This window comes from Hibiscus syriacus, unplaced genomic scaffold, assembly GCF_006381635.1.
Source record: "Hibiscus syriacus cultivar Baekdansim isolate YM2019G1 unplaced genomic scaffold, ASM638163v2 tig00116975_pilon, whole genome shotgun sequence".
In the NCBI taxonomy this organism is placed as follows: Eukaryota; Viridiplantae; Streptophyta; class Magnoliopsida; order Malvales; family Malvaceae; genus Hibiscus; species Hibiscus syriacus.
Window position 1 is genome coordinate 1,405,164 of NW_024063499.1, and position 24,725 is coordinate 1,429,888.

The 24,725-nt window shown below is 34.9% G+C and overlaps 3 protein-coding genes across 5 annotated transcripts; 1 reads left to right on the forward strand and 2 right to left on the reverse strand.

The window, feature by feature from the left end:
* Positions 1-9,740, forward strand: LOC120192458 (protein NONRESPONDING TO OXYLIPINS 2, mitochondrial-like). 2 transcript variants are annotated; one of them, XM_039195238.1, is made up of 4 exons: positions 1-324; positions 426-544; positions 1,236-1,270; positions 9,730-9,740. In XM_039195238.1, exons 1-3 carry the CDS (start codon positions 161-163, stop codon positions 1,253-1,255), a joined length of 303 nt encoding a protein of 100 aa, XP_039051169.1. In that variant the 5' UTR covers positions 1-160; the 3' UTR covers positions 1,256-1,270; positions 9,730-9,740. The 2 variants fall into 2 exon arrangements, with proteins under 2 accessions (XP_039051169.1, XP_039051168.1); XM_039195237.1 differs by lacking the exon at positions 9,730-9,740 and having other exon boundaries at positions 2-324; positions 1,236-1,422.
* On the reverse strand, positions 2,011-24,185 carry LOC120192455 (TOM1-like protein 9). 2 transcript variants are annotated; one of them, XM_039195233.1, is made up of 13 exons: positions 24,174-24,185; positions 23,547-23,555; positions 5,844-5,945; positions 5,411-5,489; positions 5,121-5,219; positions 4,919-5,032; positions 4,416-4,546; positions 4,108-4,189; positions 3,907-3,992; positions 3,553-3,744; positions 2,891-3,252; positions 2,471-2,571; positions 2,011-2,401 (listed from the first exon to the last, which is right to left on the reverse strand). In XM_039195233.1, exons 3-13 carry the CDS (start codon positions 5,942-5,944, stop codon positions 2,033-2,035), a joined length of 1,716 nt encoding a protein of 571 aa, XP_039051164.1. In that variant the 5' UTR covers position 5,945; positions 23,547-23,555; positions 24,174-24,185; the 3' UTR covers positions 2,011-2,032. The 2 variants fall into 2 exon arrangements, with proteins under 2 accessions (XP_039051164.1, XP_039051163.1); XM_039195232.1 differs by having other exon boundaries at positions 2,011-2,571.
* Positions 7,421-24,678, reverse strand: LOC120192456 (D-amino-acid transaminase, chloroplastic-like). Its single transcript, XM_039195234.1, has 3 exons — positions 24,606-24,678; positions 7,816-8,490; positions 7,421-7,567 (listed from the first exon to the last, which is right to left on the reverse strand). The coding sequence occupies exons 1-3, from the start codon at positions 24,676-24,678 to the stop codon at positions 7,473-7,475; spliced, it is 843 nt and encodes a 280-aa protein (XP_039051165.1). The 3' UTR covers positions 7,421-7,472.
* Between the last annotated feature and the right edge of the window lie 47 nt (positions 24,679-24,725).

A 24,725-nucleotide genomic window follows, 5' to 3' on the forward strand; every position in this document is an offset into this window, starting at 1 on the left:
AAGATAAGACTCAAGTAGGATGATTTAAGATGCGTATCCAAACATGACCAATGTGGCATAAACCCTAGAAATTAGAAAAGCTTAAACCTCTCAGTGACAACAACTTAGGATCCGGATCCCACAAGGTAAGAGGAAAAGAAGAAGAAGAAGATAGCTTTAAATGTCTGGTTCGAATATTATCTCGAGATTATCATCGGCTCGGTTAAAGTCACTTCCTTTAAAGCTTAAAAGCAACAATTCAGTGTTACCCACTGTTTCTCCATTGAAATCTAGCTCTCACTCTCAAGTTTCTTCTCCAGTGAATCGCATTTCTGGGATTTCAAGGTGAGCTTTTTCATAAGTAAAACTTTTGAGTTTCTAAAGTATTAATTTTGCTGGTCTCTGAAATAATATTTTACAGTTTTTTCTTTTTACCCTTAATTTAGATTACCAGTGGAGTTGAGCTGCTTAATGTCAATGATGCCATTGCACAGCGCAGTTGCTTCAGCTCGCCTCAGATCATTTCTTGCCGCGGAATCTCAGAGTTGGGGTTTGATTCCTCAAGGTCTCTTTCTTACTGAATAACATTAATTTTTTTTTAGATTGACAGCACTAAAGCTTATTAGTACAAAAAATGGAGTGATTGTGCGAAACAGCTACGCCATTGCGGTTAATCCATATTACCCCACATAATTAATTTTTTAGAAAAAATGACTTTATTGCAAGAATCATTGATGAATTGTTGAAATACTTGTCATACTGTTTCATATAATCCTTTCGCCTTATTGCTTGCCACCATTTGTGATATGACCAGGCCGAATCTGCAGCAGGTTGGTAAGGGCCTTGGCCTTCTCTACACAAAGCACCTTTTATCTTGACCCCAATGCAAAATTCTTGACTTTGTGATCAAGAATTGTATGTTTTACAGTTTTAGAAGCTTTCTCCATATATTTGAATGTCAGATGTTCCTCTATAGAGCATAGCTTATAGCATGCATTTGTCATGCCCTCTAGCATTCACTGGTAAAGCCATGCATAGTGATAGTTTATTTTGTGAAATAAGCCTGCATTTTGTATGCTTGATAAAGTACTACTGTCAATAGTGATGATAAATTGATAGAATAATGTTAAAAACACCGAATATCTTGTTCATGCTGTTATTTCTTTCTGAGTATTTTGTGTTTGCGCATAGATCATTGATCAGTTACAGTAACATATCATTTTTTTTCTAATTCATGTTGTTTTTCGATGTTGCAGGTATCTCTATGCCTTTATAACAGCACCCCTAGTCTGTGACTGTTATTTTTCTTTCCAAAATGGAGTGTTGTTTCATTCCGTAATTGAAATCTGTAAGGGTTATTTCTTAATAATTTTCTCATTGTTTGTTATGATACATGTTGAATTCTGGAAGTATTGATCAATGAGAAACCGGTAAGACATGAATTGAACCAGATATGTCTCATTTCTCTGAAAATTAGTTTAACACGGTTTATTGTTAAAGCTTATGGTTTGTGTTCCAGTTCTGCATCTCTTGTGATTTGCATTGATGATCTTTGTTTTAAGTCTTTAGATGGAAATTTTGTAGTTTCTGGTTGATGGCAGTATCATTATCATCTCTTTGGTCTCGATGTTTCTGTTTTGATTACAAACGTTTAATACTCTCCTTCCTTATTCAACAATGAAAGAAGTAGAATTTAATAACAAGCTGTAATCCGACTGATTGATAGCTACGATTAAGGTACTAAACATGAAAAATTTATACGATACATGTATTAAATATGATTTTTTATCGTTTCATGCCATATTTATTATATTGTTTTTGGATCATGCTGAAATTACCAGATCCGATGCAGTTTTGAGAGAGACTCTGGGAGTAAAAAAATGATGGAAGAATGTCTCACTCAAACTCGAAGCAAATAGAAATTCGGAAAAATAATATATTTTTGAAGTTGCAACTTACAACCATATCAACAGTTTCGATACGAATCAATCATTACAAACCTGAATAACAAACTCAATTTAACTTATCAGAATAATGAAAGAAATTCAGGGTTTCACATTGTACCAGGTGTTCCAGGAGTATTTGTTGTTGGTTTAACTTTTGCTATATTAACAAGGTCTCCAAACATCTTATCTTCTGGTTCTGAAGGTTTGCTGGGTGGAGCATAAGAGGAACTTGAAACCTGGTATGAAGAAGTGTTGCTTAAGCCATTTTCATCTCTAATTGATAGCCTATGCATTTGCTGATCAGGATACTGCAGCTGGGCATACCCTGATGATGCTCCCATTTGTGGGTTTCCATACATTTGTTGAGCTTGTTGATTATAATGAACCATTTGACCACCTGCCATTTGATGTGGAATCATGCCAATATATTGAACTCCTTGGCTTTGTTGGGGGTGAAAACTAGCAAACTGATTTCCCTGCATGGCCCGGTTATTATCGATTGTGGAAAAATTACCGGTTGTGATCGGCTGGATGTGCATGCCTACCATTGGCTGGGGATACTGAGCACCTGGAACTGGGCTAGAGCCTGCTGGTTGTGCTTCCCAGGGTGGCAGTGGTAGTGCTAGTACGGCACCGCTCTGGTGACCTTCTCAACATGGAAAAAGTAAGTTTCATCGGTTTTAATGTGGTTTTATATCAAGAATATATATCATTCAGCCTGCCAAAGAAGCCTAGAACATCACTACATGAATTTGATAAGAGAAAAGACCACAATGAATCTGATGTTATTATTTTCTGTCAAGATTTTCTCACTATTAGGTATGTTTATCGAGTTTATAATAATTTCCTTCTAAAGTTGGTACGAATGCATAAGTTCTATTGAGGGTAAATTTCAACTGATGATACTAACGGTGTCAATGATTGAAAAATGCGGCATGAAAAGCTTACTGTAAACAGAAACAAACCATAAACAGGTAAAAGGGACTGCTGCTTTTGATCCAGCTGACTATTCCAGGAAGGACCCATATTCCCATGAAAGTTCTGCTGCTGCTGAAACTGAGGAGTCCAAGGATTGGTTTGTCCAGGGAAACCTTGTATGTTAGAAGAACCATAAGTGCTGTTACCATCAGATAACATATACGGAACAGTGGCTTTCTGCTCTGGTGCAGGACTTGTTTGTTGTGGTTCTCCAGAAGGAACAATGGCCAGTGAATTATCTGCCTCTGGTGAATTGAAATCATCGCAACTAAGCAAGTCTATTTTGGGACTCGCTGCTGCTGGAGCAGTATTATCTGGTTGAGAACTTGCAGCAGCACCAAAGACAGATCTGCGAAGAATGCCGGTTAGTCAAAGTTTGAGATACCGGAAACATCTGATCAAGGATGACAGATAACCCAGAAATAAATAAATTTCAGTTCCCAACCCTGAAAATCTAAAATTTTATAAACAAATCAAATACTCACTTAGAGAAATATACTACTAATCACTATATCAAGTTGACGGATCTGCGAAAAAAACTTGTACCCAAGTTGCAGGATGCTGAGATAAGATCATGATTAGCATACAACACAAATTTTTAATCACTAATTCCCTGCATTTTGTAAAATCCTATTCAAAGAAGTGTTACCTCTCATTAAACTGGTTGCTGATATCACCAGTGTCGACTAGAGGATCACCGGCATTCCCGGTTTCTCTTGCAGGCTCAGGCTTATTTTTGTCTGCTTGAGGAGAATTTCCTGAAGCTATTGCTTGATGCTTGGCTAGTACTCTCTGCAAATCATCATTCAGTTCTAAACCTTGACGTAGAAGTGATTCATCCCTACAAGATATAGAGAATCAAAGGTGATATATGTTTTAAATATAAAATTATTTAACGCAAAGCCTACGGTTCTGTAAAAACAGATGACTACATCGAGTAATCGACATGTAAAAATGGTACCGTGAGACTAGGAAGTTATAGTAAAAGAAAAATCATCCTTACGAAGTCGAATTAACTAGGTGAACAACTCTTTGTTTGTTGGTGCGGCACTGCTCCACCAAGTCAATGATGACATCCTGCTTAGCTCCCTGAAGTTGTAGAAGAAAGGTTACCGGATATGTTCTTCATTATACCACAGAATTGTTTTAGGAAGTAAACAAAATATCTTTCTTTTCTCTATATTTTTAAATTGTAAACGAATACCTCCTTGTTTGTAGGATGTAACGCGTTTAGCATATCTGCAAGGACATTCATGATACTCCGAGCATTCTGAATTTCTGTCAAACTAATAAATGGAACTCCAATTAAAAGACTAGCTGCAGGATCATTCATGATAAAATACTATGTAGCAAATGGTGAATTATCAGTGTAATATAACTATCACTAATGTCACAAATACCGATATTTCTGACGATATACAATGTCTGATACATATCCGTATCCGAGACACATCGGAATCTGATTAACTTAGGCTTTTACGACTCAAAACAACTTAGACGCAACAAAAATACCTCAGGGTTGGGAAGTCAGGCTCTCCAGAAGGGTCATCCACCTCTTGCTGATCAGAGTTGCGTACATTTTGGGGATTTGCAAGTTGAGTTCGAGGCCTCTCAGTTCTCTGGGGGAATACTGCTCCAGCTCGCTGAAATTATAAACCAGTTTACCTCAGAGAAAAACTGAGAGAAGGCCATACTATGTAGAACTACTGCTTGCATAACAACTATGTTTTGAATACATGGGAGTCATAAATAAAAGACTAAATTCTATAAAAGGTCCCTATAATACATGTTTTCAGTAATTTAGTCTTGTTATTATAATTTGATCATTTATTGCCCTCGTTCGAAATGTGTATGTTAAGTGTTAAAATAACAGAGAAAACTCGGTCTCAGTATTGAAAATACATGGTTCGAAAAGTAAAAAGGCTAGAGATGATGAAATTATAATAAAAAGACTAAATTACCAAAAACATATATTATAGGGACCTTTTATAGAATTTGACCTAAATCGAACGTACCAACAACTCTTGGTATGCAACAAAATAGTGTGGATATATTGCCCTTGCCCCTCCAAAATCTTCTTGCCAAGTATCAACCAGAATCAATATCTTCTCTTTGACACTATAATCACTCTACATTATGGCAGTAAAAAACTTAGAACAAGCTTTAATGGAAGAAACAAAAAATGCAAAAATGGGAGTTAAAAGAATTACTTCCTACCTTTTTCTTGAATATTTTGACCATCCGAGGAAGAATGTTTCTGTCTGCAACATGCATATGGACAATGTCCCCACAGTTCTTTAGCATACAATCTAGTAGCTACAACAACATCTAAAATGAAAGATAGATTCAGGACGTGTGAAACATCATCTAATATCAAAATAGGTAAAATTGCTTGAAAACCTTCAATTTGAAAAAAAAAAAACGACCCTCCCTGCATCGTAACTATCCCTAATTGTATCTAGGGACTATAATAGAAAAAATGAGAGTAAAAATTCCCAGGAGCTTACCGATAGTGCAAGGATTTGAACTTTAGGACGTTTACTTTTGAGCTTCTTCTTTATGCCTTTCACAACATCTTTTACTTGCCTGATAAATAACTCACGGTTACATTATAGTATCTGAATAATTACGATAAAAAATTATAATATATTTGAATAAAACTCACACATGAGAAAATTTAAACAAAAATGCTCAATCCTGATTTAAAACATGGGATATAAATCCTCCGTAAATCAAACCAAAAGCATACTTAAAGCTATATTATCAAACACATTCGTGGATTAAAATGAAAAGCAAAGGAACTGTTCAATCATAATAAAGATGTGTGCGTAACAGAGAATTCGATTTCTCTCAAATCTACAATTAATACCAGATACGTTCTTTATGATCAAATCGAATTCTCAAAACGAGGTAGGGGTAGGGATTCAGTGGGACGAGTACCCAGGATTATGATTAAGTATTTGGCAGATCTCGGTGTTCTTAGCCCAATCAGGCCTCATCAGTGAATCGCTCGTAGCTCTTTCCACCAAAAAATTCACCATCTTCACCACAATTATCCCCCTCAAAAACAAAAGTTTAAAAATTATAAAAATTAAAATGCAATTCCGGTCACCGGCCGGCGAAGTTGAGGAATATTCCGGAGACTCCCACGAATTCTCTCATTAACAAGTAAAAAAATAAATAAATCAAAACAGTCCAAATTCGGCAGGAGGTCTCCCTCTTCCCCCCCCTCCTCGCTTCTCTCACTGTTTGTCCATCTAAATGCAAATGGAATTGTTTTCTTCTATTTTTCTTTTTCTTATTTTTGGAAAATAATCTCAAAATATTTTTTAATCTTTTCTCCCAATCATTCGGGAATGATTGTAAGAAAAAATAGGTTGGCTAAACAGAATCGACCACGTGTTGTTAAATGATGCATACACGTCGCACATCCAGATGATAGCGATCGTTTTGACCATGCGTAGACGTCAAACGGTTTAAACTTCTTTTTGATCACTTAATCTTGTTTGTATTTCTATTTTAGTCACTCAACTATATATATTTTTTAATTTAAACACTCGACTTTCGAATTTTTTTTATCACTATATCAAGTCTTTAATATCATTTAATTTTTTTGATAAATTAATGTAAAATAACCCTGTAATGTAATGTTTCTCTCAAACTTAAATTTTTTATACTTCCTTCAATTCATAGACGGTTGAGTATTTTCTTTTAAATTTGAATGATAGAGAAGAGGAGAAATATTATGTATTTTGATTTTATATTAATTAAATGGTAGATATTGTATATCAAACTAAGATAAAGCTAATATTGATTTGGATTTTGTCATTCTTTAAAAAAAATCAATTTGAGAAGGAAAAAAAAGGTGAGAAGGGAACATTTTAATACTAATTATATAATAAATATTGATTGATGACGATCAAATAACAATGGAGAAAAACATCAACCTTAGGGGAGAAGAATGTTAAAATTTTAAATCAATAAAAAAATAAAAGGCCTAAAAATATATCGTTTTTAACGATCAGATGACAAAAAAGAATAAAACTCAAAAGTTGAATGATTGAACTAACTTTTTTTAATATTAATTAATCAAGAAAGAAGTGCCAACAGAGTTTAACAAAAATTATAATTAACCCTTTTTAGAATGGTTTTATTTATTCTACTGTGGTTCGACGCTCATACGAGAATGTTGTAATTTCTGTATGTGTTGAACTTTGAAGGTCTATTTCGGGGTATAGCCCCTCTATTTGCTGAAATATATGATTTAGTTAATCTATTTTAATTTTGTATAATATGCTGTTTTTATAATGTTATTAATAAGCCCAAATGATATATTGTTTTGGTTGCATAAGCCCAAATGATAAAAACTATTAGTTGAGGGCGTGTAACTTTTAAAATAACTTAAGCATTCAACTGGTTCAATCCATTCGATTTTAAAATTCGACACTAAATACACAGCTAACTGTTTAACTTGCATACCAGAGTGCTCTGCATTATAATGGCAGCAGCCCCTCACAATTTGAAGTAAAACCTTCTGACATAGAGCAAGATAATGAATCAAGATTTGCTTCAATAACGAACCGGCACTCGGACCGATGACAGACCGGAGTTCATGTCCTCTAGGATATAATTCAACAGAGTTTTGGATATTGGACCTTCCTTGCCTACAAAGAAACCCCATAAAAGGAATTGTCAATGCATCAACTCAAGAACTTCGAAAAGGTGTTTTAGGATCAAAATATTTCGACAACTGTTCGAGTAAGGACACACTTTCTTATAGGAGAAAGCACTTAATCCATCAAGATTCAAGGATAAAATAATGCAAGTGAAGTGAAATGCAGGTAAATCTGAATCACTGAATGCCAGAAACTAGCTGCTAAATGTTGCAACTTAAGTAAAAAACGAAACTTACCATCGCCTTTGACCTTCTCATCCCACTGTATTACAGGGCGTACAAGGACTCCACTGCCAAGAAGCATCATTTCATCTGCGCTTTTCCCTTCATCGATACACACGTTATCCACTCTTATTCCACGAAGCTTCCCCACTCTCACCAGTCCCTCCGCAAGAGTCAAAACTCTCCTAGCAGGGCAACCACTCAAAATTTTGTCGAATTTGGGCATTAGAAGCTCTTGTTCCTTTGTGACAAATGCCACATTCATATTAGACCCTTCAGCAATGAATCCATCATCATCAAGCCAAATTGCTGCAAATGCAACTTGTTCTTCAGCTTCCATCTTTGAAAGCACATTCGGAAGGTAATTCACACTCTTCATGGTGGCAAACTGGGGAGGTTTTATGGGGATCGACGAAGTAACTACTTTGATGCCTCTCGAATCGAACAAAGATTGATCTTCAATCACAATGGCATAAAGAGCTGGTTGATGACAGCCAGAAGGTGATAGTTGAAAGTCACCAGGTCCAGCAGACATCCAGTATCTCAATGATCCATTCATGCACTTAGATACACTTACAGTTTGTATAAGAATTCTCCTAATCGTCTCGCGATCAAATGGAAGAACGATTTTTGCCACTGTCCCTGACCTTATAATACGATCAACATGCTGGTGTAATTCATAGAGGTGCCTGAGATGTAGAAAACACATAGTGGAGCTTAATAAAGTACAATGACATGGGATTCCAATGGCTTCATTTTAACAATTCATATAAAGTTCCAAAACTTCATACAATTAATTCACTCAATTCTCATGGATTCAAAAGCTCAAACTTTGTTATAAAAATTATGGTATGATTATTGACACCATAATTAGATTCCAAAATAGGACAAAAACCAGCTGTTTCTGCTGAAAGATTGACTAACCCGTTCTTTATGGGCGATTTTCCCGATATATCATCGTTGAACTATATATTTCCCGATCAGGCACCGTTCAGACTATATTTCCCGATCTAACAGCCTTTGCAGAAAGGCGCGGCCCCTGTAATGCGCTTTACGCTGATTTGGTGTCACGTGGGGTAAGGCGCGCCCCCTGAAGCGCGCCTTATGCTGACACGGTATACACGTGTGTAAAGCGCGGCCCCGGGGGCGCACCTTAGCTTTATCTAATATAATTATGTAAGGCGCGATGCAGGTACCGCGTCTTGTAGTTTTTCCCGGCTATAAATACCCTTTCCCCGAGGTAACTCCTCACATCTCCTCACGATTAGAAAAAAAATTTAATACAACAATCCAACAATCTTATCATATTTAATTTAGAAGTTCGTGCTAGTTTTCGTTATAAGGTAATTTTGTGATAATATTTTTTATTATACTTATTGTTTATTATGATTATTTGAAAAAATATTAAATTAATTGTTGTCAATTAATTTCTGTGTTTGTAAAATTAAAAAGCGGGAATATACGTCGAAATAGTTTTGCGGTACAAGTAATAATATAAAATTATATTATTTAAATTATTTACGTTTATGTGTAAAAATTTTATTGTGTTATATTTTCGTTCATTTATTATTTATTTAATCAGCATTGTTTCAGTTGTTTTTTTTACAGATATAATATTGATGCACTTTTAAACTCAAAGAATGACGCGACTTTCAGCTATTGTTTATTATGATGGAGAATTTCGAGAAGATGAAACCAGCGTTGTTTTCTTATCAAATGAGCGTGTTAAAATATCATTGAAGAGAAACATAACTCTTAAGGAGCTGATAACGAAGATTTCGATGAAGATTCATGTTGGAAGTAGTAGAAGAATGTCGTCGTTGCAGTACAGATTTCTAACATCATTGTTGCCATTAACTTATACAACGTTCGAACTTTTGAACAATGATGATGTTGAAATGATGGTTGAAGCTCAAAGTAATTATTCAGACGCTGATATTGAGATGTATGCAAATTTTATTCAAGTGCGTGTTGTTCGGGGTCAATCATTAAGCTCCCACTATGGGCTGGCTGAACAAGTTGACAGCCCGACGACAGTAATGTGTAATGATTTTAATGCCATAATGGGGAGACATTCATCCGCAACTCCTTACGATATGTACTGAGGTGGGTCGACGAACAATCTGTATGGCAACATCGCGTCCAGTTCAAGGGGAAGACATGGAAGACATTCATCTGTAAATCCCTTTGACATTAATATGGAGATGCCATCGACACAACAATCTGTGCAGTTTCCATTTGACACGATGGCTTCAAGCTCCAGGGGGAGGCATTCGACTGCGATCTTTTTCGATCTGAATGTCGATATATGCCTTCCAGTTAAAGGGGAAGGCGTGTAAGTAGTAGGTTCTTTGACCTAAATGTGGAGAGCATGGAGGAACCATCATCTCCACCATAAGAACCGCTTCGTGAGCCTGGTGCGGAGGGTGCTGAGACTGGAATATTCATTCACCCAGAATCACTGCAACTCAACTCCGATGATGATGATGATATGGATGAAGTTCCAACAAATGTGGCACAAACTGACCCTCCAGCACACATGTATGAAGCTGATTATGGTGCAATGTATGGGTCAGAATTTGCGGATATGCCTCATCTCAGTGACTATGAATATTACTCATCAATAAATAATGGTGAGTTATATTTAGGCATGGAGTTTTCAAGCAAAGAAGAAGCGATGATGGCTTTAAAAAATTATAATATTTGTAATTCTGTTCAATCGAGAGTCGACCGCTCCACGACAGAAAAATATGTATGCTACTGTGCCTGACGTGAAAACGGATGCAATTGGATGGTTCGCATATCAAAGAGGAAGAGGAAAAACAATAGATGAGAACTAACAGTATACAACGGTCCTCACACATGTTGTGCTGGAGGGATCAACCAAGATCATCCCAACTTGGACTCTGAAGTGATATGTCAAGCCATCATGCCCATGGTAAAAGCAAGCTCTAATATAGTTGTTGCTGTGTTGATTTCAGCTATACAATCACAGTATGAGTACACTGTCTTCTATAAAAAAACTTGGTTGGCAAAACAAAATGTCATTGTCAAACTTCATGGCGAATGAGATGCATCTTACAACGAACTTCCAGGCTAGTTTAGGCTGGTGCGGAGGTTGAATACTGGGATAAATGTGGACTTCAAAACCTCCTATGCATACCATCATGATCGAGTTATCCGCGATCGATGCCAATTCTACCGAGTTTTTTGGACTTACCCACAGTGCGTTAATGCTGTCAAATATTACAAGTATGTGGTCCAGATCGACAAAACTTTCTTGTATGGAAAATACAAGCAAGTTTTATTATTGGCAGTTGTCCAAGATAGCAATCGCAACATTCTTCCAGTTGCTTTTGGTCTTGTCGAAGGAGAATATATAGATTCTTGGGCTTTTTTCCTCCGAAATTTACGTGCACATGTTATCACGAGGGAAAAAATATGTGTCATTTCAGATCGCGGAGCTGGGATCAAAGAAGCAATGGATTCTTTGGGTCCAATGTGGCAACCACCCTTTGTCCAACATAGGTATTGTCTCCGACACATTGCTGTGAACTACCATGGAAGATACAAGAAGAATGATGAGCGTCAATTACTTGTGCGCATGGGTAAGTGAAGCTGATGTAGTTCATTTTTTTCGATCCTTTTGATCATGTTAGTAAGTTATACATTTTTTGATCAGGTTACGAACTACTTCCTCGAATCTTTGAATCAATGCTTCAAGATTTGCGGGCGATGAACGAGGAATGATATGATTACATCAGCCTCATTGATAAAGAAATATGGACGAACGCATATGATTGTGGATATTGATATGGACACACGTCACTTACCTGTAGCAGTTTTGGTAAAGACTATATATTTTCGTTTGGGGGCACTTTTTGTGAAGCTCGGGGGACAAGCTCAAACTTGGATGCAAGGTGGTCATGTGTATCACCCTAGATTAGTTGCAAATCTACATAAAAAAATTGATGCATCAAATGGGATGTCTGTAACAAGTTTCTCTAGAAGGCATGAAATGTTTCGTGTCATAGAGTTGTTGCGACCTCTTCAAGGGATTGAAGTTGTATCGTTAAGAGTAAATCTAAGGGATAAAACGTGCGACTGCGGGTTTTTTCAAGCTCTGAAATATACATGCTCTCATGTGATAACAGCTTGCTCGCATACACGTCAAGACTATAACCATTTTATGGATCACATATACCTACTATCTGAAGTTTTTAAGGTATACGAAGTTGAGTTCTCCCCATAGGTATTGACAAAGACCCTGATGAGGTTCAAGATTGGCTTCCGATTGTACCAAATCCGAGTTTATTGAGGGAGCGTGGTCGTCCAAAATCCAATCTGTTGAAAACATTTTGATGTTTCGATATAACAAATTAAGTTAAATGAATTTTCCGAGTTTATTGAGGGAGCGTGGTCGTCCAAAATCCAATCTGTTGAAAACATTTTGATGTTTCGATATAACAAATTAAGTTAAATGAATTTTAAGATTTTACAAATGATTTTCTAAGTATATTCGATTTAATTACTCGAATATCAAATTATTACTCCAAGTCTTTCAAGATCAATTTCAAACCTTACTAAATGTGTAAAATTGTGTTTTATACTTAATATATTTTTGAAACAATTTTCACAAAATATTTTAAACCAAAATCAAGCCTAAAATCAATTTTTCAGAGGGATGCACCGATGCACCAATCCATGCATCGATGCACCATTGAATAAATTGAACATCGAATGCATTTTATGCATCAATGCATATACCATGCATCGATGCACTATTGAATAAATTGAACATCGAATGCATTTTATGCATCGATGCACAAGACATGCATTGATGCACTCAGACTATTTTGAAACATCGAATGCACTTTATGCATCGATGCACTCTTAGTGCACCGATGCACTAAGGCTCCAACGGTAAAAATATTTGAATTTTACACTTGATGCACCGATGCACCTTGTGTATGCATCGATGCACTGACGCTCTCAACTGATTTTATTAATTATTTTCACTAATTATTTTCACACTCAAACGGCTCTATTGACTCCAATAATCATCCCCAATGTTCAGAATCAATTGAAGGAGTATTGAAACAAGCTTAGAAGCCATTGATCAACAACAAAAATAACAAGAAACAAGAATCAAGTGAGAATCAAAGAGAAAACATCAAACTCATTGTTTGAGCACTTCAAACCTATTTTTCATTCAATATTCATTTTGCTTTCAAGAACACTACTCGTACTCAATTGTATTCATTCTTGAGTGTTCTTTTCTTTGTTCTAGAATTGTGTAAACAATATACCTTGTGAGGTTTTTCCTTGTAAGTTTGCAAATTTGTGTATTTCTCTTTGAGAAAGAGTGTTCTCAAGAATTGGGGTATATTCTTGAAGGAGTTTTAAGGTTATCTCTTTGGCCTCAAAAGAAAGGACAAATTAGTGAATTTGTTGGAAAATACTTAGTGTAGATAGCTAAGGTAGTGGACGTAGACTTTGGTTGAGAAAGTCGAACCACTCTAAATCGCTGTGCAACTTCTTTCAATTTTCTGCAAAAGCTTCCACCAACTTTTTTAATTCCAATTCACCCCCCTCTTAGCCAATTCCATCGATCGATTAACTCAACAATTGGTATCAGATCTACACTCATTTGAAGGTTTAACCACCTCTTGAGTCGATTCGGAAAGAGTTAAATCGATAAAGATGGCTTCCACTTCCGGTTCATTCTCCATGGAAGAATCCAGACCAATTGACGTACCTCCACACTTCAACGGAACAAATTATCATCGTTGGAAGAGGTTTATGATAATATTTATCCAAGCATTTGATATGGAAGCTTGGATGATAATCGAGAAAGGATATTCCTCTCTTACGAAGAAGGCAAAGAAGTGGAATGATCAAGAACGGAAGAAAGCTCAACAAAAACACAAAGGCTATGCACATGTTATGTTCAATTGTCATAATGTATATAAAGGAGTTTCTTCTTGTTCAACTGCCAAGGAGATGTGGGATAAGCTTGAGGAGATCTATGGAGACAATGAAGAATAAGAACCAATAAAGGTGATGTCTCTATTAGCTCTCACAGAGCCAAAGGTATCTTCTAACTCAAATAGATTAAATTCAAATCTTTAATGAGTTACAAGAGCTTATGATGAATTATTTTTGGAGTTTGAGACCTGAACTCCAAATACAATAAATGATTTCTAAATTTATAGCTAAAAATATCTTCTTTGAAAGCCAAACTAGATTTAGAAAATCAAAAAGAAATTTTGAGAAAGGAGTTAGCTTTCAAAAATAAAATTTGAAAACTTTGAAAAAGAATTTTCAAATTAAACAAACTTCTTCTAGAAACGAAAATGGATTTTGAAAATCAAAATGAAATCTTGAAGAAGGATTTAGAGCTTTTAAAAATGAAATTTGAAAGTATTGAAAAAGAAAATTTCGATATGAAAGTTAAGCTTGAATGTTTAACAAAAGAAAAATATATCATTTTAAATAATTCATTTAGTTAAATAATGACAATATATTCACATTGCCATTATCATGGTCATAAGGAACATACTTGTCCTTTAAAGAAAGGAAAACGATTTAAAATTAGACAAGTATGGGTTCCAAAAGGAGCAAGGGGCATTGAAGCTAACATTCACGGATCCAAAGCAATTTGGATACCAAAATCTACTTAAATGTCTCTTGTAGGTGTGTGGGAGCAGTGGTGATGATGATATTCAAGATGTTCTAGCCACACATGAAAAAAGAACGGGTAACTCTAAACTTAATAAAAAGAACGGGTAACCTCTAAACTTAATATTTTTATTTTATTTGGTTGCTCATTTAGTTTATACATGCATGATGTTTTAAATGTTGAATAATTCTAAATGATTATGTTTTATCTCATGTATGTTGAAAAATATTGTATGATGAACATAGTAATTTTTTGTTATGTTTTATAAACTCTAGTTGATCATATTAATTTTTGGTCAAAAAAAACAAATGTAAGTTATATATCTTTGACATTTGATATCGATTTTTCAAGAACTTTGGTTTTGCAAAATTTTGACCTTAAATTTTTCTTAATGTTTATGCATAGATTTTTTTTTAAATATTATAAAGTTTTAATGCATAACATTTTCAAAAACTTTATGCATGTGCTTTTAATCTCGATAATCAACATTGCATAATGTTTTGTATGCGAATGGATTAAAGCATAATCCGATTAGATAAATTTGACAAAAGATACAATGTCTTATTTTTAAATTAAGTGTTTGCAAAATTGATTGACATTGTATCTATTTTGATTATGCTTGTTGGTCATAGAATAGGAAACATTTACATGGTGCATTTAGATTCCATAGATATGACTAATTTATGCCTAGTTGCTAAGGATGAGCATGATAGTTAGTTATAGCATAGGAGACTAGGACATGCTAGTATGAGTGTTTTGCAACGACTAATTCAAGGAGACTTAGTAGGAGGGTTGTCTAAACTAAAATTTGATAATAATAAAATCTGTGATGCTTGTGCTAAAGGAAAACAAAAGCGAGTTTCTTTTAAATCCATTAATGACGTATCAACTAGTAGAGTATTACAATTGATCCATATAGATCTTTTTGGGCCAACTAGGACTACTAGCTTGGGTGGAAAATAATATGCATTTGTCTTGGTAGATGACTATTCTAGATATACTTGGGTTATATTTTTAAGTACTAAAGATGAAGCATTAGAACATTTCATCACATTTTCAAAAATAATCCAAAATGAAAAAGTATACTCTATAACTAGTGTTAGGAGTGATCATGGCACTGAATTTAAAAATCTTGGATTTACTAAGTTTTGTAATTCTAATGGTATTAGCCATAATTTTTCAGCACCTAGAACCCCTCAACAAAATGGAGTTGTTGAGAGAAAAATCAAACTTTAGAAGAAATGGCTAGAACCATGCTTTGTGAAAATATTTTGCCAAAATATTTTTGGGTGGAAGCCACAAATACCGCTTGTTATGTTGTAAATCGAGTAATGATTAGGCTAATTTTAAAGAAAATTCCATATGAAATTTTCAAAAATAAAAAGCCTAACATTAGTTATTTTCATCCTTTTGGATGAAAATGTTTTATTTTAAACAACAACGGTAAGGACAATCTTGGCAAATTTGATGCTAAAAGTGATGAAGGAATTTTGTTGGGTTATTCCTTAAATTCTAAAGCTTATCGATTATTTAATAAAAGAACTTTAGTTGTAGAAGAGTCTATACATGTTGTTTTCGATGATAATCACTTCCGAGGAAGGATTCTTGTGTGAATGATGATGTAGGCATTATAAATATAAATGACGTTGGACATGACGTTGGAGAACCATCATCAAAGGAAGAAATGAAAGATGAGGAAACTCAAGATCCTCTCGAGAATCCAACCATTGAAGAAAGGGAAGTCTCTTACCCAAGGGAATACAACTATGTCAATGATGGTGAAATAATAGGTGATCCATCCAAAGGAGTAACAACTCGATCTTCTCTTAGAAATATTTGTAATTATGTTGCATTTATCTCATGCATAGAGCCTAAAAATATTAAAGAAGCATTAAATGATGAACATTGGATTATGGCTATGCAAGAAGAGTTAAATCAATTTGAGAGAAGTAAAGTATGGACATTAGTTGAAAGGCCTAGTAATAAATCTACTGTAGGTATGTATTTAGGAATAAGCTTGATGAAAGTGGTAATATAGTGAGAAACAAGGCTAGACTTGTTGCTCAATGGTATACTCAAGAAGAGGGCATAGACTATGATGAAACATATGCTCCCGTAGCTAGGATAGAAGCAATTAGAATGTTATTAGCATTTGCATATTTCAATGAATTTAAATTATATCAAATGGATGTTAAAAGTGCATTTTTAAATGGTTTTATAAAAGAAGTGTATATGGAACAACCTACTGGTTTTGAAGATTCAAAATTTTCAAATCATGTTCTTAAATTGACAAAAGCTCTTTATGGTTTAAAACAAGCTCCTAGAGCTTGGTATGAAAGATTGTCAATTTTTTAATCGAAAAAGGTTTTTCAAAAAGGAAAGGTTGACACTACATTGTTTTTAAAGCATAAAGGTAAAGATTTATTAGTAGTTCAAGTTTATGTTGATGATATAATATTTGGTTCTACTAATGATGTTCTTTGCCAAGAATTTTCTAAGCTAATGCAAAGTGAATTCGAGATGAGCATGATGTGGGAGCTCTTATTTTTCTTGGGACTCCAAATCAAGCAAAGAAAAGATAGCATCTTTATCAATCAAGCTAAGTACGTTAAAGATATGCTCAAGAAGTTTGGACTGGAAAATGGGAAACCTCATGACACTCCAATGAGCTCATCAACAAAGCTTGACATAGATGAAGGAGGTAAATGTGTGGATGTTAAATTATATAGGTCAATGATTAGCTCTTTGCTTTATTTAACCGTAAGTAGACCGTATATTATGTTTAGTGTTTGCTTATGTGCTAGATTTCAATCATGTCCTAAGGAATCACAGTTACTAGCTGTTAAGAGAATCTTTAGATACCTTAAGGACACTCCTAGTTTAAGACTTTGGTATCCTAGAGACTATAGCTTTAGCTTGCATGTCTTCTCTGATGTGGATTATGGAGGATGCAAATTAGATAGGAAAAGCACCTCCAGTACTTGCCAATTCCTTGAAAATATGTTGATTTCTGGGTTTTCAAAGAAACAAAATTGTATGACATTATCTACCACTGAAGCGGAATACATTTCAGCTGGTAGTTGTTGTGCACAAGTTTTATGGATGAAACAACAACTTTTTGATTATGGAATTGAAGTAGGTACCATTTCTATCAAATGTGACAATACTAGTGTTATTTGTCTCACTAAAAATCCCATCCAACACTCTAGAACTAAGCATATTGAAATAAGACATCACTTCATTAGAGACCATGTCGCTAAGGAAGATGTAGTTCTAGAATTTGTTGATACTTTGCACCAATTAGCGGACATTTTTACAAAACCTTTAGATAAAGAAAGATTTTGGACACTTAGAAGAGAATTAGGTTTAACTGACCTATCTTCACTTAATGTTTAAATTAATTTTAGCACTTTTAAGAATAAATGAAAAATGCTTATATTAATAATAATTTTTGATTGCATTTTTTACTTTTAGTTAGGGGGATTTTATGATTTTTAGTGAAAATTGATTATATGTTCAAATAAAGTTCAAGAATAAAATTAATTGATTGGACATAATTAATTTTCGTTATATGAGTTGCCAATACCACTAGAGTAGTTTATTTTAGCATTTTCAGTGTTTAAATACAGATTTTTGTCATTTTTGTGCTTAATGCATCGATACACTGAATAGTGCATCGATGCATCCCTTTGAATGTGCATCGATACATCATGAAGATGCACTGATGCACTCCTTAAATGTGCATCGATGCACAAAGCCATGCATCGATGCATCCTTCGGGTTTTGGGTTTAAAAGGCTTATTTTCTTATTTGTTTCAAACCCTAAAACTAAACTCTCATCAACCATACGTCTCTCTCCCTCTCTAAATTCTCCTTTTGCTCAAAATCAATAAGAAATTGTCGGATTCTTTGAGCTTTTCATCTCCATATCTTGCTACTATTATTAAATCGAGCAAAACAACTTCTCATTCTCATCAATATGAAATTTCCAAGGTATTTTTCTAAAAAAACCTTTATTTTATCATATTTTGATTTTAGAACTAGTTTAGATTAATTATAGGATGAACATTATATCGGACATTGATTGTTTGATGATTACAAACTAGAATTTACAACTAATTTCATCAAAAACTCACAATATTTCAATGAATTTTCGAAATAAAAAAATCAAAAATCAAAATTTAATTTTTAAATTTGATGTTTTTGATTTAATTATGTTGTTTTAATGAAATACTATACATATTATATTTTTCAAACATTGTTTTCTAAATAGTTTTTCAAAACTATGCTCATTAGGATTCGGTTTAGAGAACCTTGAATTATTGCGGACTCAATTGAGTTTTGGGATTGATTAAATTGCATACTTGCGTTTTAAATTACAGGTTACCTATCCTTTTCTGATTTCTTAAACCATGTCAAATCCTAAACAACCTAGGACATCGTCTAGTCGCTTGAGTCAAACCCGACCTCCTATTCCTCCACCTAATCCAAATCCAAATTCAAATGACCCAAATATGACTATTATGAACTCTTGTTTTAATGTATCTGGTCCTAGACAAGATCTCTACCATAGGTATCATACTTGTTTTTAGTCATACAAAATCCGGGAAGAGTGTATCCCTTCGATCCAAGCTATGGAAGATATGAATTTTTAATATCTTCTCACTCTTAAATCCTGGAAGTTTGATAACCTCTTTAAACTCAAACCTATTGTTTATCAACAATTAGTCTGAATTTTTTTTATTCTAATGCGATGTGTCCAAAACGAGCGTCGAACCGAAACCATAAGAATTCGATTCTTTTAGGTCAATTCGTTTTTATTTACTACGACACATTCGCTACACATTTTGGACTAGATAAATTAGGTTTATATAATGGAAATGAGACTGTGGTATCACCCTATACGTCTAAAGATAGCGTTAGTACCTTACCATCTCATCACGATTTATTCCTTCATTTGTTAATCTCTTGATGGTTTCGACCATCCAGAGGTAGGTTCTCCTCCCTTAGAAAAATAGATATATGGTGGATACATTGTATCCAACATAATAAGAAGATTAATCTGCCACAGAAGTGAGTTAGTAGATACCATAAACAATGTTCCTTCCAAGAATATAGAAATTTTGGTTTATGGTTGTCTCCTTAGTAACTTGTTTATCAAACTCGTTCTTATGGTCAATATTGATATTCTAATTCCTCTCCAAAACCAAAATAATTTCACTTCCTTAAAGAAAGCGAGATTGAAAAATGATAAGGAAACGATCCAATGGGTTTATCGTCCTGAACTCAGAACTTTGAATTGTGAAACATTTTGATGTTCATGGATTGTTTTATTTTGGATGTTTGAATTTGTTGGATGATTGGATATTTGAACTTACATGCTTATTTATTTGGTTTGGTTTTAACTTTCATTTGGTTTGATTTTAACTTTCATTTTGAGCTTAATGTTTATTTTTGCATCATTTACATATTAGTTGCATTATGACCAATTTTTGCCATTTCACATTGTTTATGAATATTGATTATGAAACTAATGGTTAACCTTTCTCTTGATCTTTGATCTTAGCAGCTTAAGTTATATCTACTTATAATCAATTGGCTGTGTTTTTCAAAACCTTGTTTAAATCGGTTTTAGAGTCTTTTTGATTTAATAAAAAGGGGGAGAAAATGTAAGGGAGAAAGTGTTAAAGTAAGGGGGAGTAATTTCAAAATTTATTTCAAAATTTATTTTTAAAGAAAATCTTAAAATTACACAAATGTTTTGTTGTATCAGAAAGGGGGAGATTGTTGAAAACATTTTAATGTTTCGATATAACAAATTAAGTTAAATGAATTTTAAGATTTTACAAATGATAAGTATATTCGATTTAATTACTCAAATATCAAATTATTACTCCAAGTCTTTCAAGATCAATTTCAAACCTTACTAAATGTGTAAAATTGTGTTTTATACTTAATATATTTTTGAAACAATTTTCACAAAATATTTTGAACCAAAATCAAGCCTAAAATCAATTTTTCAGAGGGATGCACCGATGCACCAATTCATGCATCGATGCATCATTGAATAAATTGAACATCGAATGCATTTTATGCATCGATGCACTTAGGATTTTATGAAAACATCAAATGAATTTGATGCATCGATGCACAAGACATGCATTGATGCACTCAGGCTATTTTGAAACATCGAATGACTTTATGCATCAATGCACTCTTAGTGCACCGATGCACTAAGGCTTCAACGGTAAAAATATTTGAATTTTACACTTGATGCACCGATGCACCTTGTGTATGCATCGATGCACTGACGCTCCCAACTGATTTTATTAATTGTTTTCACACTCAAACGGCTCTATTGACTCCACTAATCATCCCCAACGTTCAGAATCAATTGAAGGAGTATTTAAACAAGCTTAGAAGCCATTGATCAACAACAAGAAATAACAAGAAACAAGAATCAAGTGAGAATTAAAGAGAAAGCATCAAACTCATTGTTTGAGCACTTCAAACCTATTTTTCATTCAATATTCATTTTGTTTTCAAGAACACTACTTGTACTCAATTGTATTCATTCTTGAGTGTTCTTTTCTTTGTTCTAGAACTGTGCAAACAATATACCTTGTGAGGTTTTTCCTTGTAAGTTTGCAAATTTGTGTATTTCTCTTTGAGAAAAAGTGTTCTCAAGAATTAGGGTACATTCTTGAGGGAGTTGTAAGGTTATCTATTTGGCCTCAAAAGAAAGAACAAATGAGTGAATTTTTTGGAAAATCCTTAATGTGGATAGCTAAGGTAGTGGACATAGACTTTGGTTGAGAAAGTCGAATCACTCTAAATCGCTGTGCAACTTCTTTTAATTTTCTGCAAAAGCTTCCACCAACTTTTTTATTTCCAATTCACCCCCCTCTTGGCCAATTACATCGATTGATTAACTCAACACAATCGAATTCATTGCGATATGGATATTCGAGAAAGATCTAGACAAGACAGAAGATGTGGGCATTGTAGAAACCCAGGACACACTAGAAAAATATGTACACTTCTGTTGTCATCAAGTAACAATTGATGAGGAAATGATGTAGTTGTTTATCAATTAATAATTATTTTACTTTAATTTGTATTTACTTCAAGTTAATGTTATTCGATAACCACTTATGAAGATTAAAAAAATGATATAATTATACGAGATTGGACGTTGGCGTTATATTAACAACATAATAAGTATTAAATGGTAAATGATAACTAAATTACAATAACTAATATTAAATGGTAATAAACAAAATTAAGCAAAATAAATTAACAAAAAGTCCAACAAATTTATCAAAATAAATTAAAATAAATCCAACCATATTAACGAATTAAAGTAAGTATTAAATGATAAATAATAATAAAAATTACAATAAACAGTCCAATAAATAACTACAATAAAAAGTATTAAATACAAATATAATAAAAAAACAAAATTTATCGATGCATGCGATACGAATGTGTTCCGCAGGGCGGTGACTGTCGGTCTCGAGGAGGATTTCTTCATATCACTGGTTGTGACTCCTCACTGTCATCATCGTCTTCATTGTCGTCGTCGTCCTGAGCAGCTAAATTTTGTTGATGAGGAGCTGATGACGATGAAGCACCTCCATAGAATAAGGACTCTGGAGGTGTATGACTGACTATCCCACCAGCCTGCGAAAACTGGGAAAACTCATAAAACCCAGACATCGCTGAGTGTGAAAATTGTACATGAGGTGTCTGTGCTGCGACCATGGGTGATGAGGTTGAACCCGCCAAATATCCAACATACGAACCCCAAGTCAGATCTACAAACATAGACCCATAATAGCCTCCAGGAGGGGTCATATAACTCTGTGAAGGTGGCAGTGGTGGGGTTATAAAACCAGGTGATGGTGGCGGCGGCGGTATCAGATAAGGGAATGGCAGTGGCAGCATAACATATGGCTGCGGTATGTAAGTCGTTGTAGTCGGTGGCTACTGTGAAGGTCCTGCTGGTGTAGCTGAGGATGAACCGGAAGCACATGCTCTCCGTCCACGAGTCGGGGACGATGGTGCTGTGTCGGTGAATGTCTCTGTCAACGTCATGGAAAGGTCCATCCTCGTGCATCCTCGGGAAGCAGAAACGGTTTCCAGTTTCTGTTGAACCCACTCATAATAATCATCACCAACCATCAAGTCATCAACATAAATGGGCTCTCTACAGGGAAGGCGCCGATGTCGATTCTCCAACAACACGACCCACTCATGATGCCTCACCAGCCAATCTGTATCGGTCTTGCCGCGTTTATCTGTGGCATGCAAGTCGTCCATATTGCGAGGTGCTTCCGGAATTGGTTTAAAATAACCAAATTACTGGAGCATGCGATCAGTGGAATGTCACTCGATGGTCATATAATATATCAAAGGGACCATCGCCATCCAAACATCTGATGGGCCCCTCAACTCAGGTGGGATCACCATCCTCACATCATCATTAGAATATGACACTCATTCAAACTAAAACAAATATATATAATTTTTATCAAAATAATAATCTAATTATATAACTATAATCTAAAATCGATTTTTAAACATTTAAATTCATACCTGTGTGCCAGCCTTCTGATCGATGAGCACCCTAATTTTTCTAAATCATCAGGTAGCTCCTGATGATTTTTCCTATCAGTAGATCACCTATTCAAGAAAAAAAATTATTATACGCTATATAAAATGATTAATATACAAAATCAGTTTTATAATTACCTCAAGAGTAGCGGAAATACGAATGAGTTCTTCACAACGGGATATAAAAAGGGCAATCGATGCCATGCCCAAGACTGCTGTAGGAGGAGACATCCGCCGATAGTATTTATCCTGTAGTCAGTGGCTCGACACGACACATCTCCCTGTACAATAAAGCCAAAACTGTCGAGCCCCAACTGAGTGATCCGGTCAGATGTCGCAACCACATACAATAAACTTGGTTGCATGATTTGTCCGGTATCAACAACCCTCCTATTAGCTACAGTATGCATGCCCGTGCATACATTTTAACTTCATCATCTGACGCGTCCTCGCTCAACTCCCAAAAATTGGCATCTAACCAATTTAACAGTATCCGACCACCGTTAAAACTTTCCAGAACACGTCCTAGATTATCCCGACACAAAGCAGTCCAGGAACTCTGCGCGATCCCTGATATCACATCTCAATCCACCAGAAGCCCCAGGTGCATAGCAACATCCTCAAGTGTAATCGTGCACTCTCTGCACGAAAGAATGAATGTGTGGGTCTCCGGCCTCCACCGCTCTACTAAGACAAAAATAAGGTCTGGTTCTATCTTACAATGACCCTGATATCTACCTATGTAACCGAATCCAGCCTCTACTAAATACAGCAAGACACGGCTAGGTATCACTTACTTAATATTCCTAATAAATAGATCTAATACACGGTTCTTCTCCAAAAATTAAATAATTACAAAAATTAATTCTTAATCTAATAATCATGCATTAAATAATCAACAAATAATTACTAATAATTTAAATTAAATTAAAATGTTAAAATGTTACCGTATCAACAAAGTGTCGAGATATATGATTTCCATCCAAGCGAAGTAAACCGTCTTCCATTTTATATCTGTAAAAAAATTAATTAAATAAAATATTAAATAAATTAAATACTTAAATAAATTAAATACAAAATATTAAAAATATAATAAAATATACCTTAGACAGAGATTATAAGAGTATTTGAGAGAAGTTGAGAGAAGTTGAGAGAATTTGGTGCGATGAAAGTGATTGAGGATGGGGGTATTTATAGGGAGGGATTGGGGTGTGAAACGTCGGGGTAGGTGGGTAATTATACCCAAGGCGCGCCGCAGGGGGGCGCGCCTTACGGACCCGTGGCAGATTCTGGGGTAAGGCGTGACCCCTGCACCGCGCTATACCCCTGTACATACGTGTATACCATGTCAGCATAAGGCGCGCCTTACACCACGTGGCACCAAATCAGCGTAAAGCGCGTTGCAGTGGTCGCGCCTTTCTGCAAAGGGTGTTAGATCGAGAAATATAGTCTGAACGGTGCCTGATCGGGAAATATACTGTTCAACGGTGATATATCAGGAAAATCGCCTTCTTTATGGCAGCAGTGTCAAATACACCATGCCCCCTATGAACCATGTGATCATCCATAAGGATCACCATGACTAGAATTCTTAACGAGCCAACGAGAGCTACTCAATACTCGACTC

What these genes read in the sequence shown, in the direction of transcription:
- LOC120192456 (XM_039195234.1), bottom strand. Translation starts at nt 24,678, where the DNA reads ATGGTGATCCTTATGGATGATCACATGGTTCATAGGGGGCATGGTGTA. An exon ending in CACTGCTGCCATAAAGAAGG is followed by an intron (nt 8,491 to 24,605) that starts CGATTTTCCTGA and finishes TTCTACATCTCA; the next exon opens with GGCACCTCTATGAATTACAC. An exon ending in TGAGAAGGTCAAAGGCGATG is followed by an intron (nt 7,568 to 7,815) that starts GTAAGTTTCGTT and finishes GTTTCTTTGTAG; the next exon opens with GCAAGGAAGGTCCAATATCC.
- LOC120192455 (XM_039195232.1), bottom strand. Translation starts at nt 5,944, where the DNA reads ATGGTGAATTTTTTGGTGGAAAGAGCTACGAGCGATTCACTGATGAGG. An exon ending in TTGCATACCAAGAGTTGTTG is followed by an intron (nt 4,547 to 4,918) that starts GTACGTTCGATT and finishes TTATAATTTCAG; the next exon opens with CGAGCTGGAGCAGTATTCCC. An exon ending in CCTGACTTCCCAACCCTGAG is followed by an intron (nt 4,190 to 4,415) that starts GTATTTTTGTTG and finishes TCCATTTATTAG; the next exon opens with TTTGACAGAAATTCAGAATG.
- LOC120192458 (XM_039195238.1), top strand. Translation starts at nt 161, where the DNA reads ATGTCTGGTTCGAATATTATCTCGAGATTATCATCGGCTCGGTTAAAG. An exon ending in CGCATTTCTGGGATTTCAAG is followed by an intron (nt 325 to 425) that starts GTGAGCTTTTTC and finishes CCCTTAATTTAG; the next exon opens with ATTACCAGTGGAGTTGAGCT. An exon ending in TTGGGGTTTGATTCCTCAAG is followed by an intron (nt 545 to 1,235) that starts GTCTCTTTCTTA and finishes TCGATGTTGCAG; the next exon opens with GTATCTCTATGCCTTTATAA.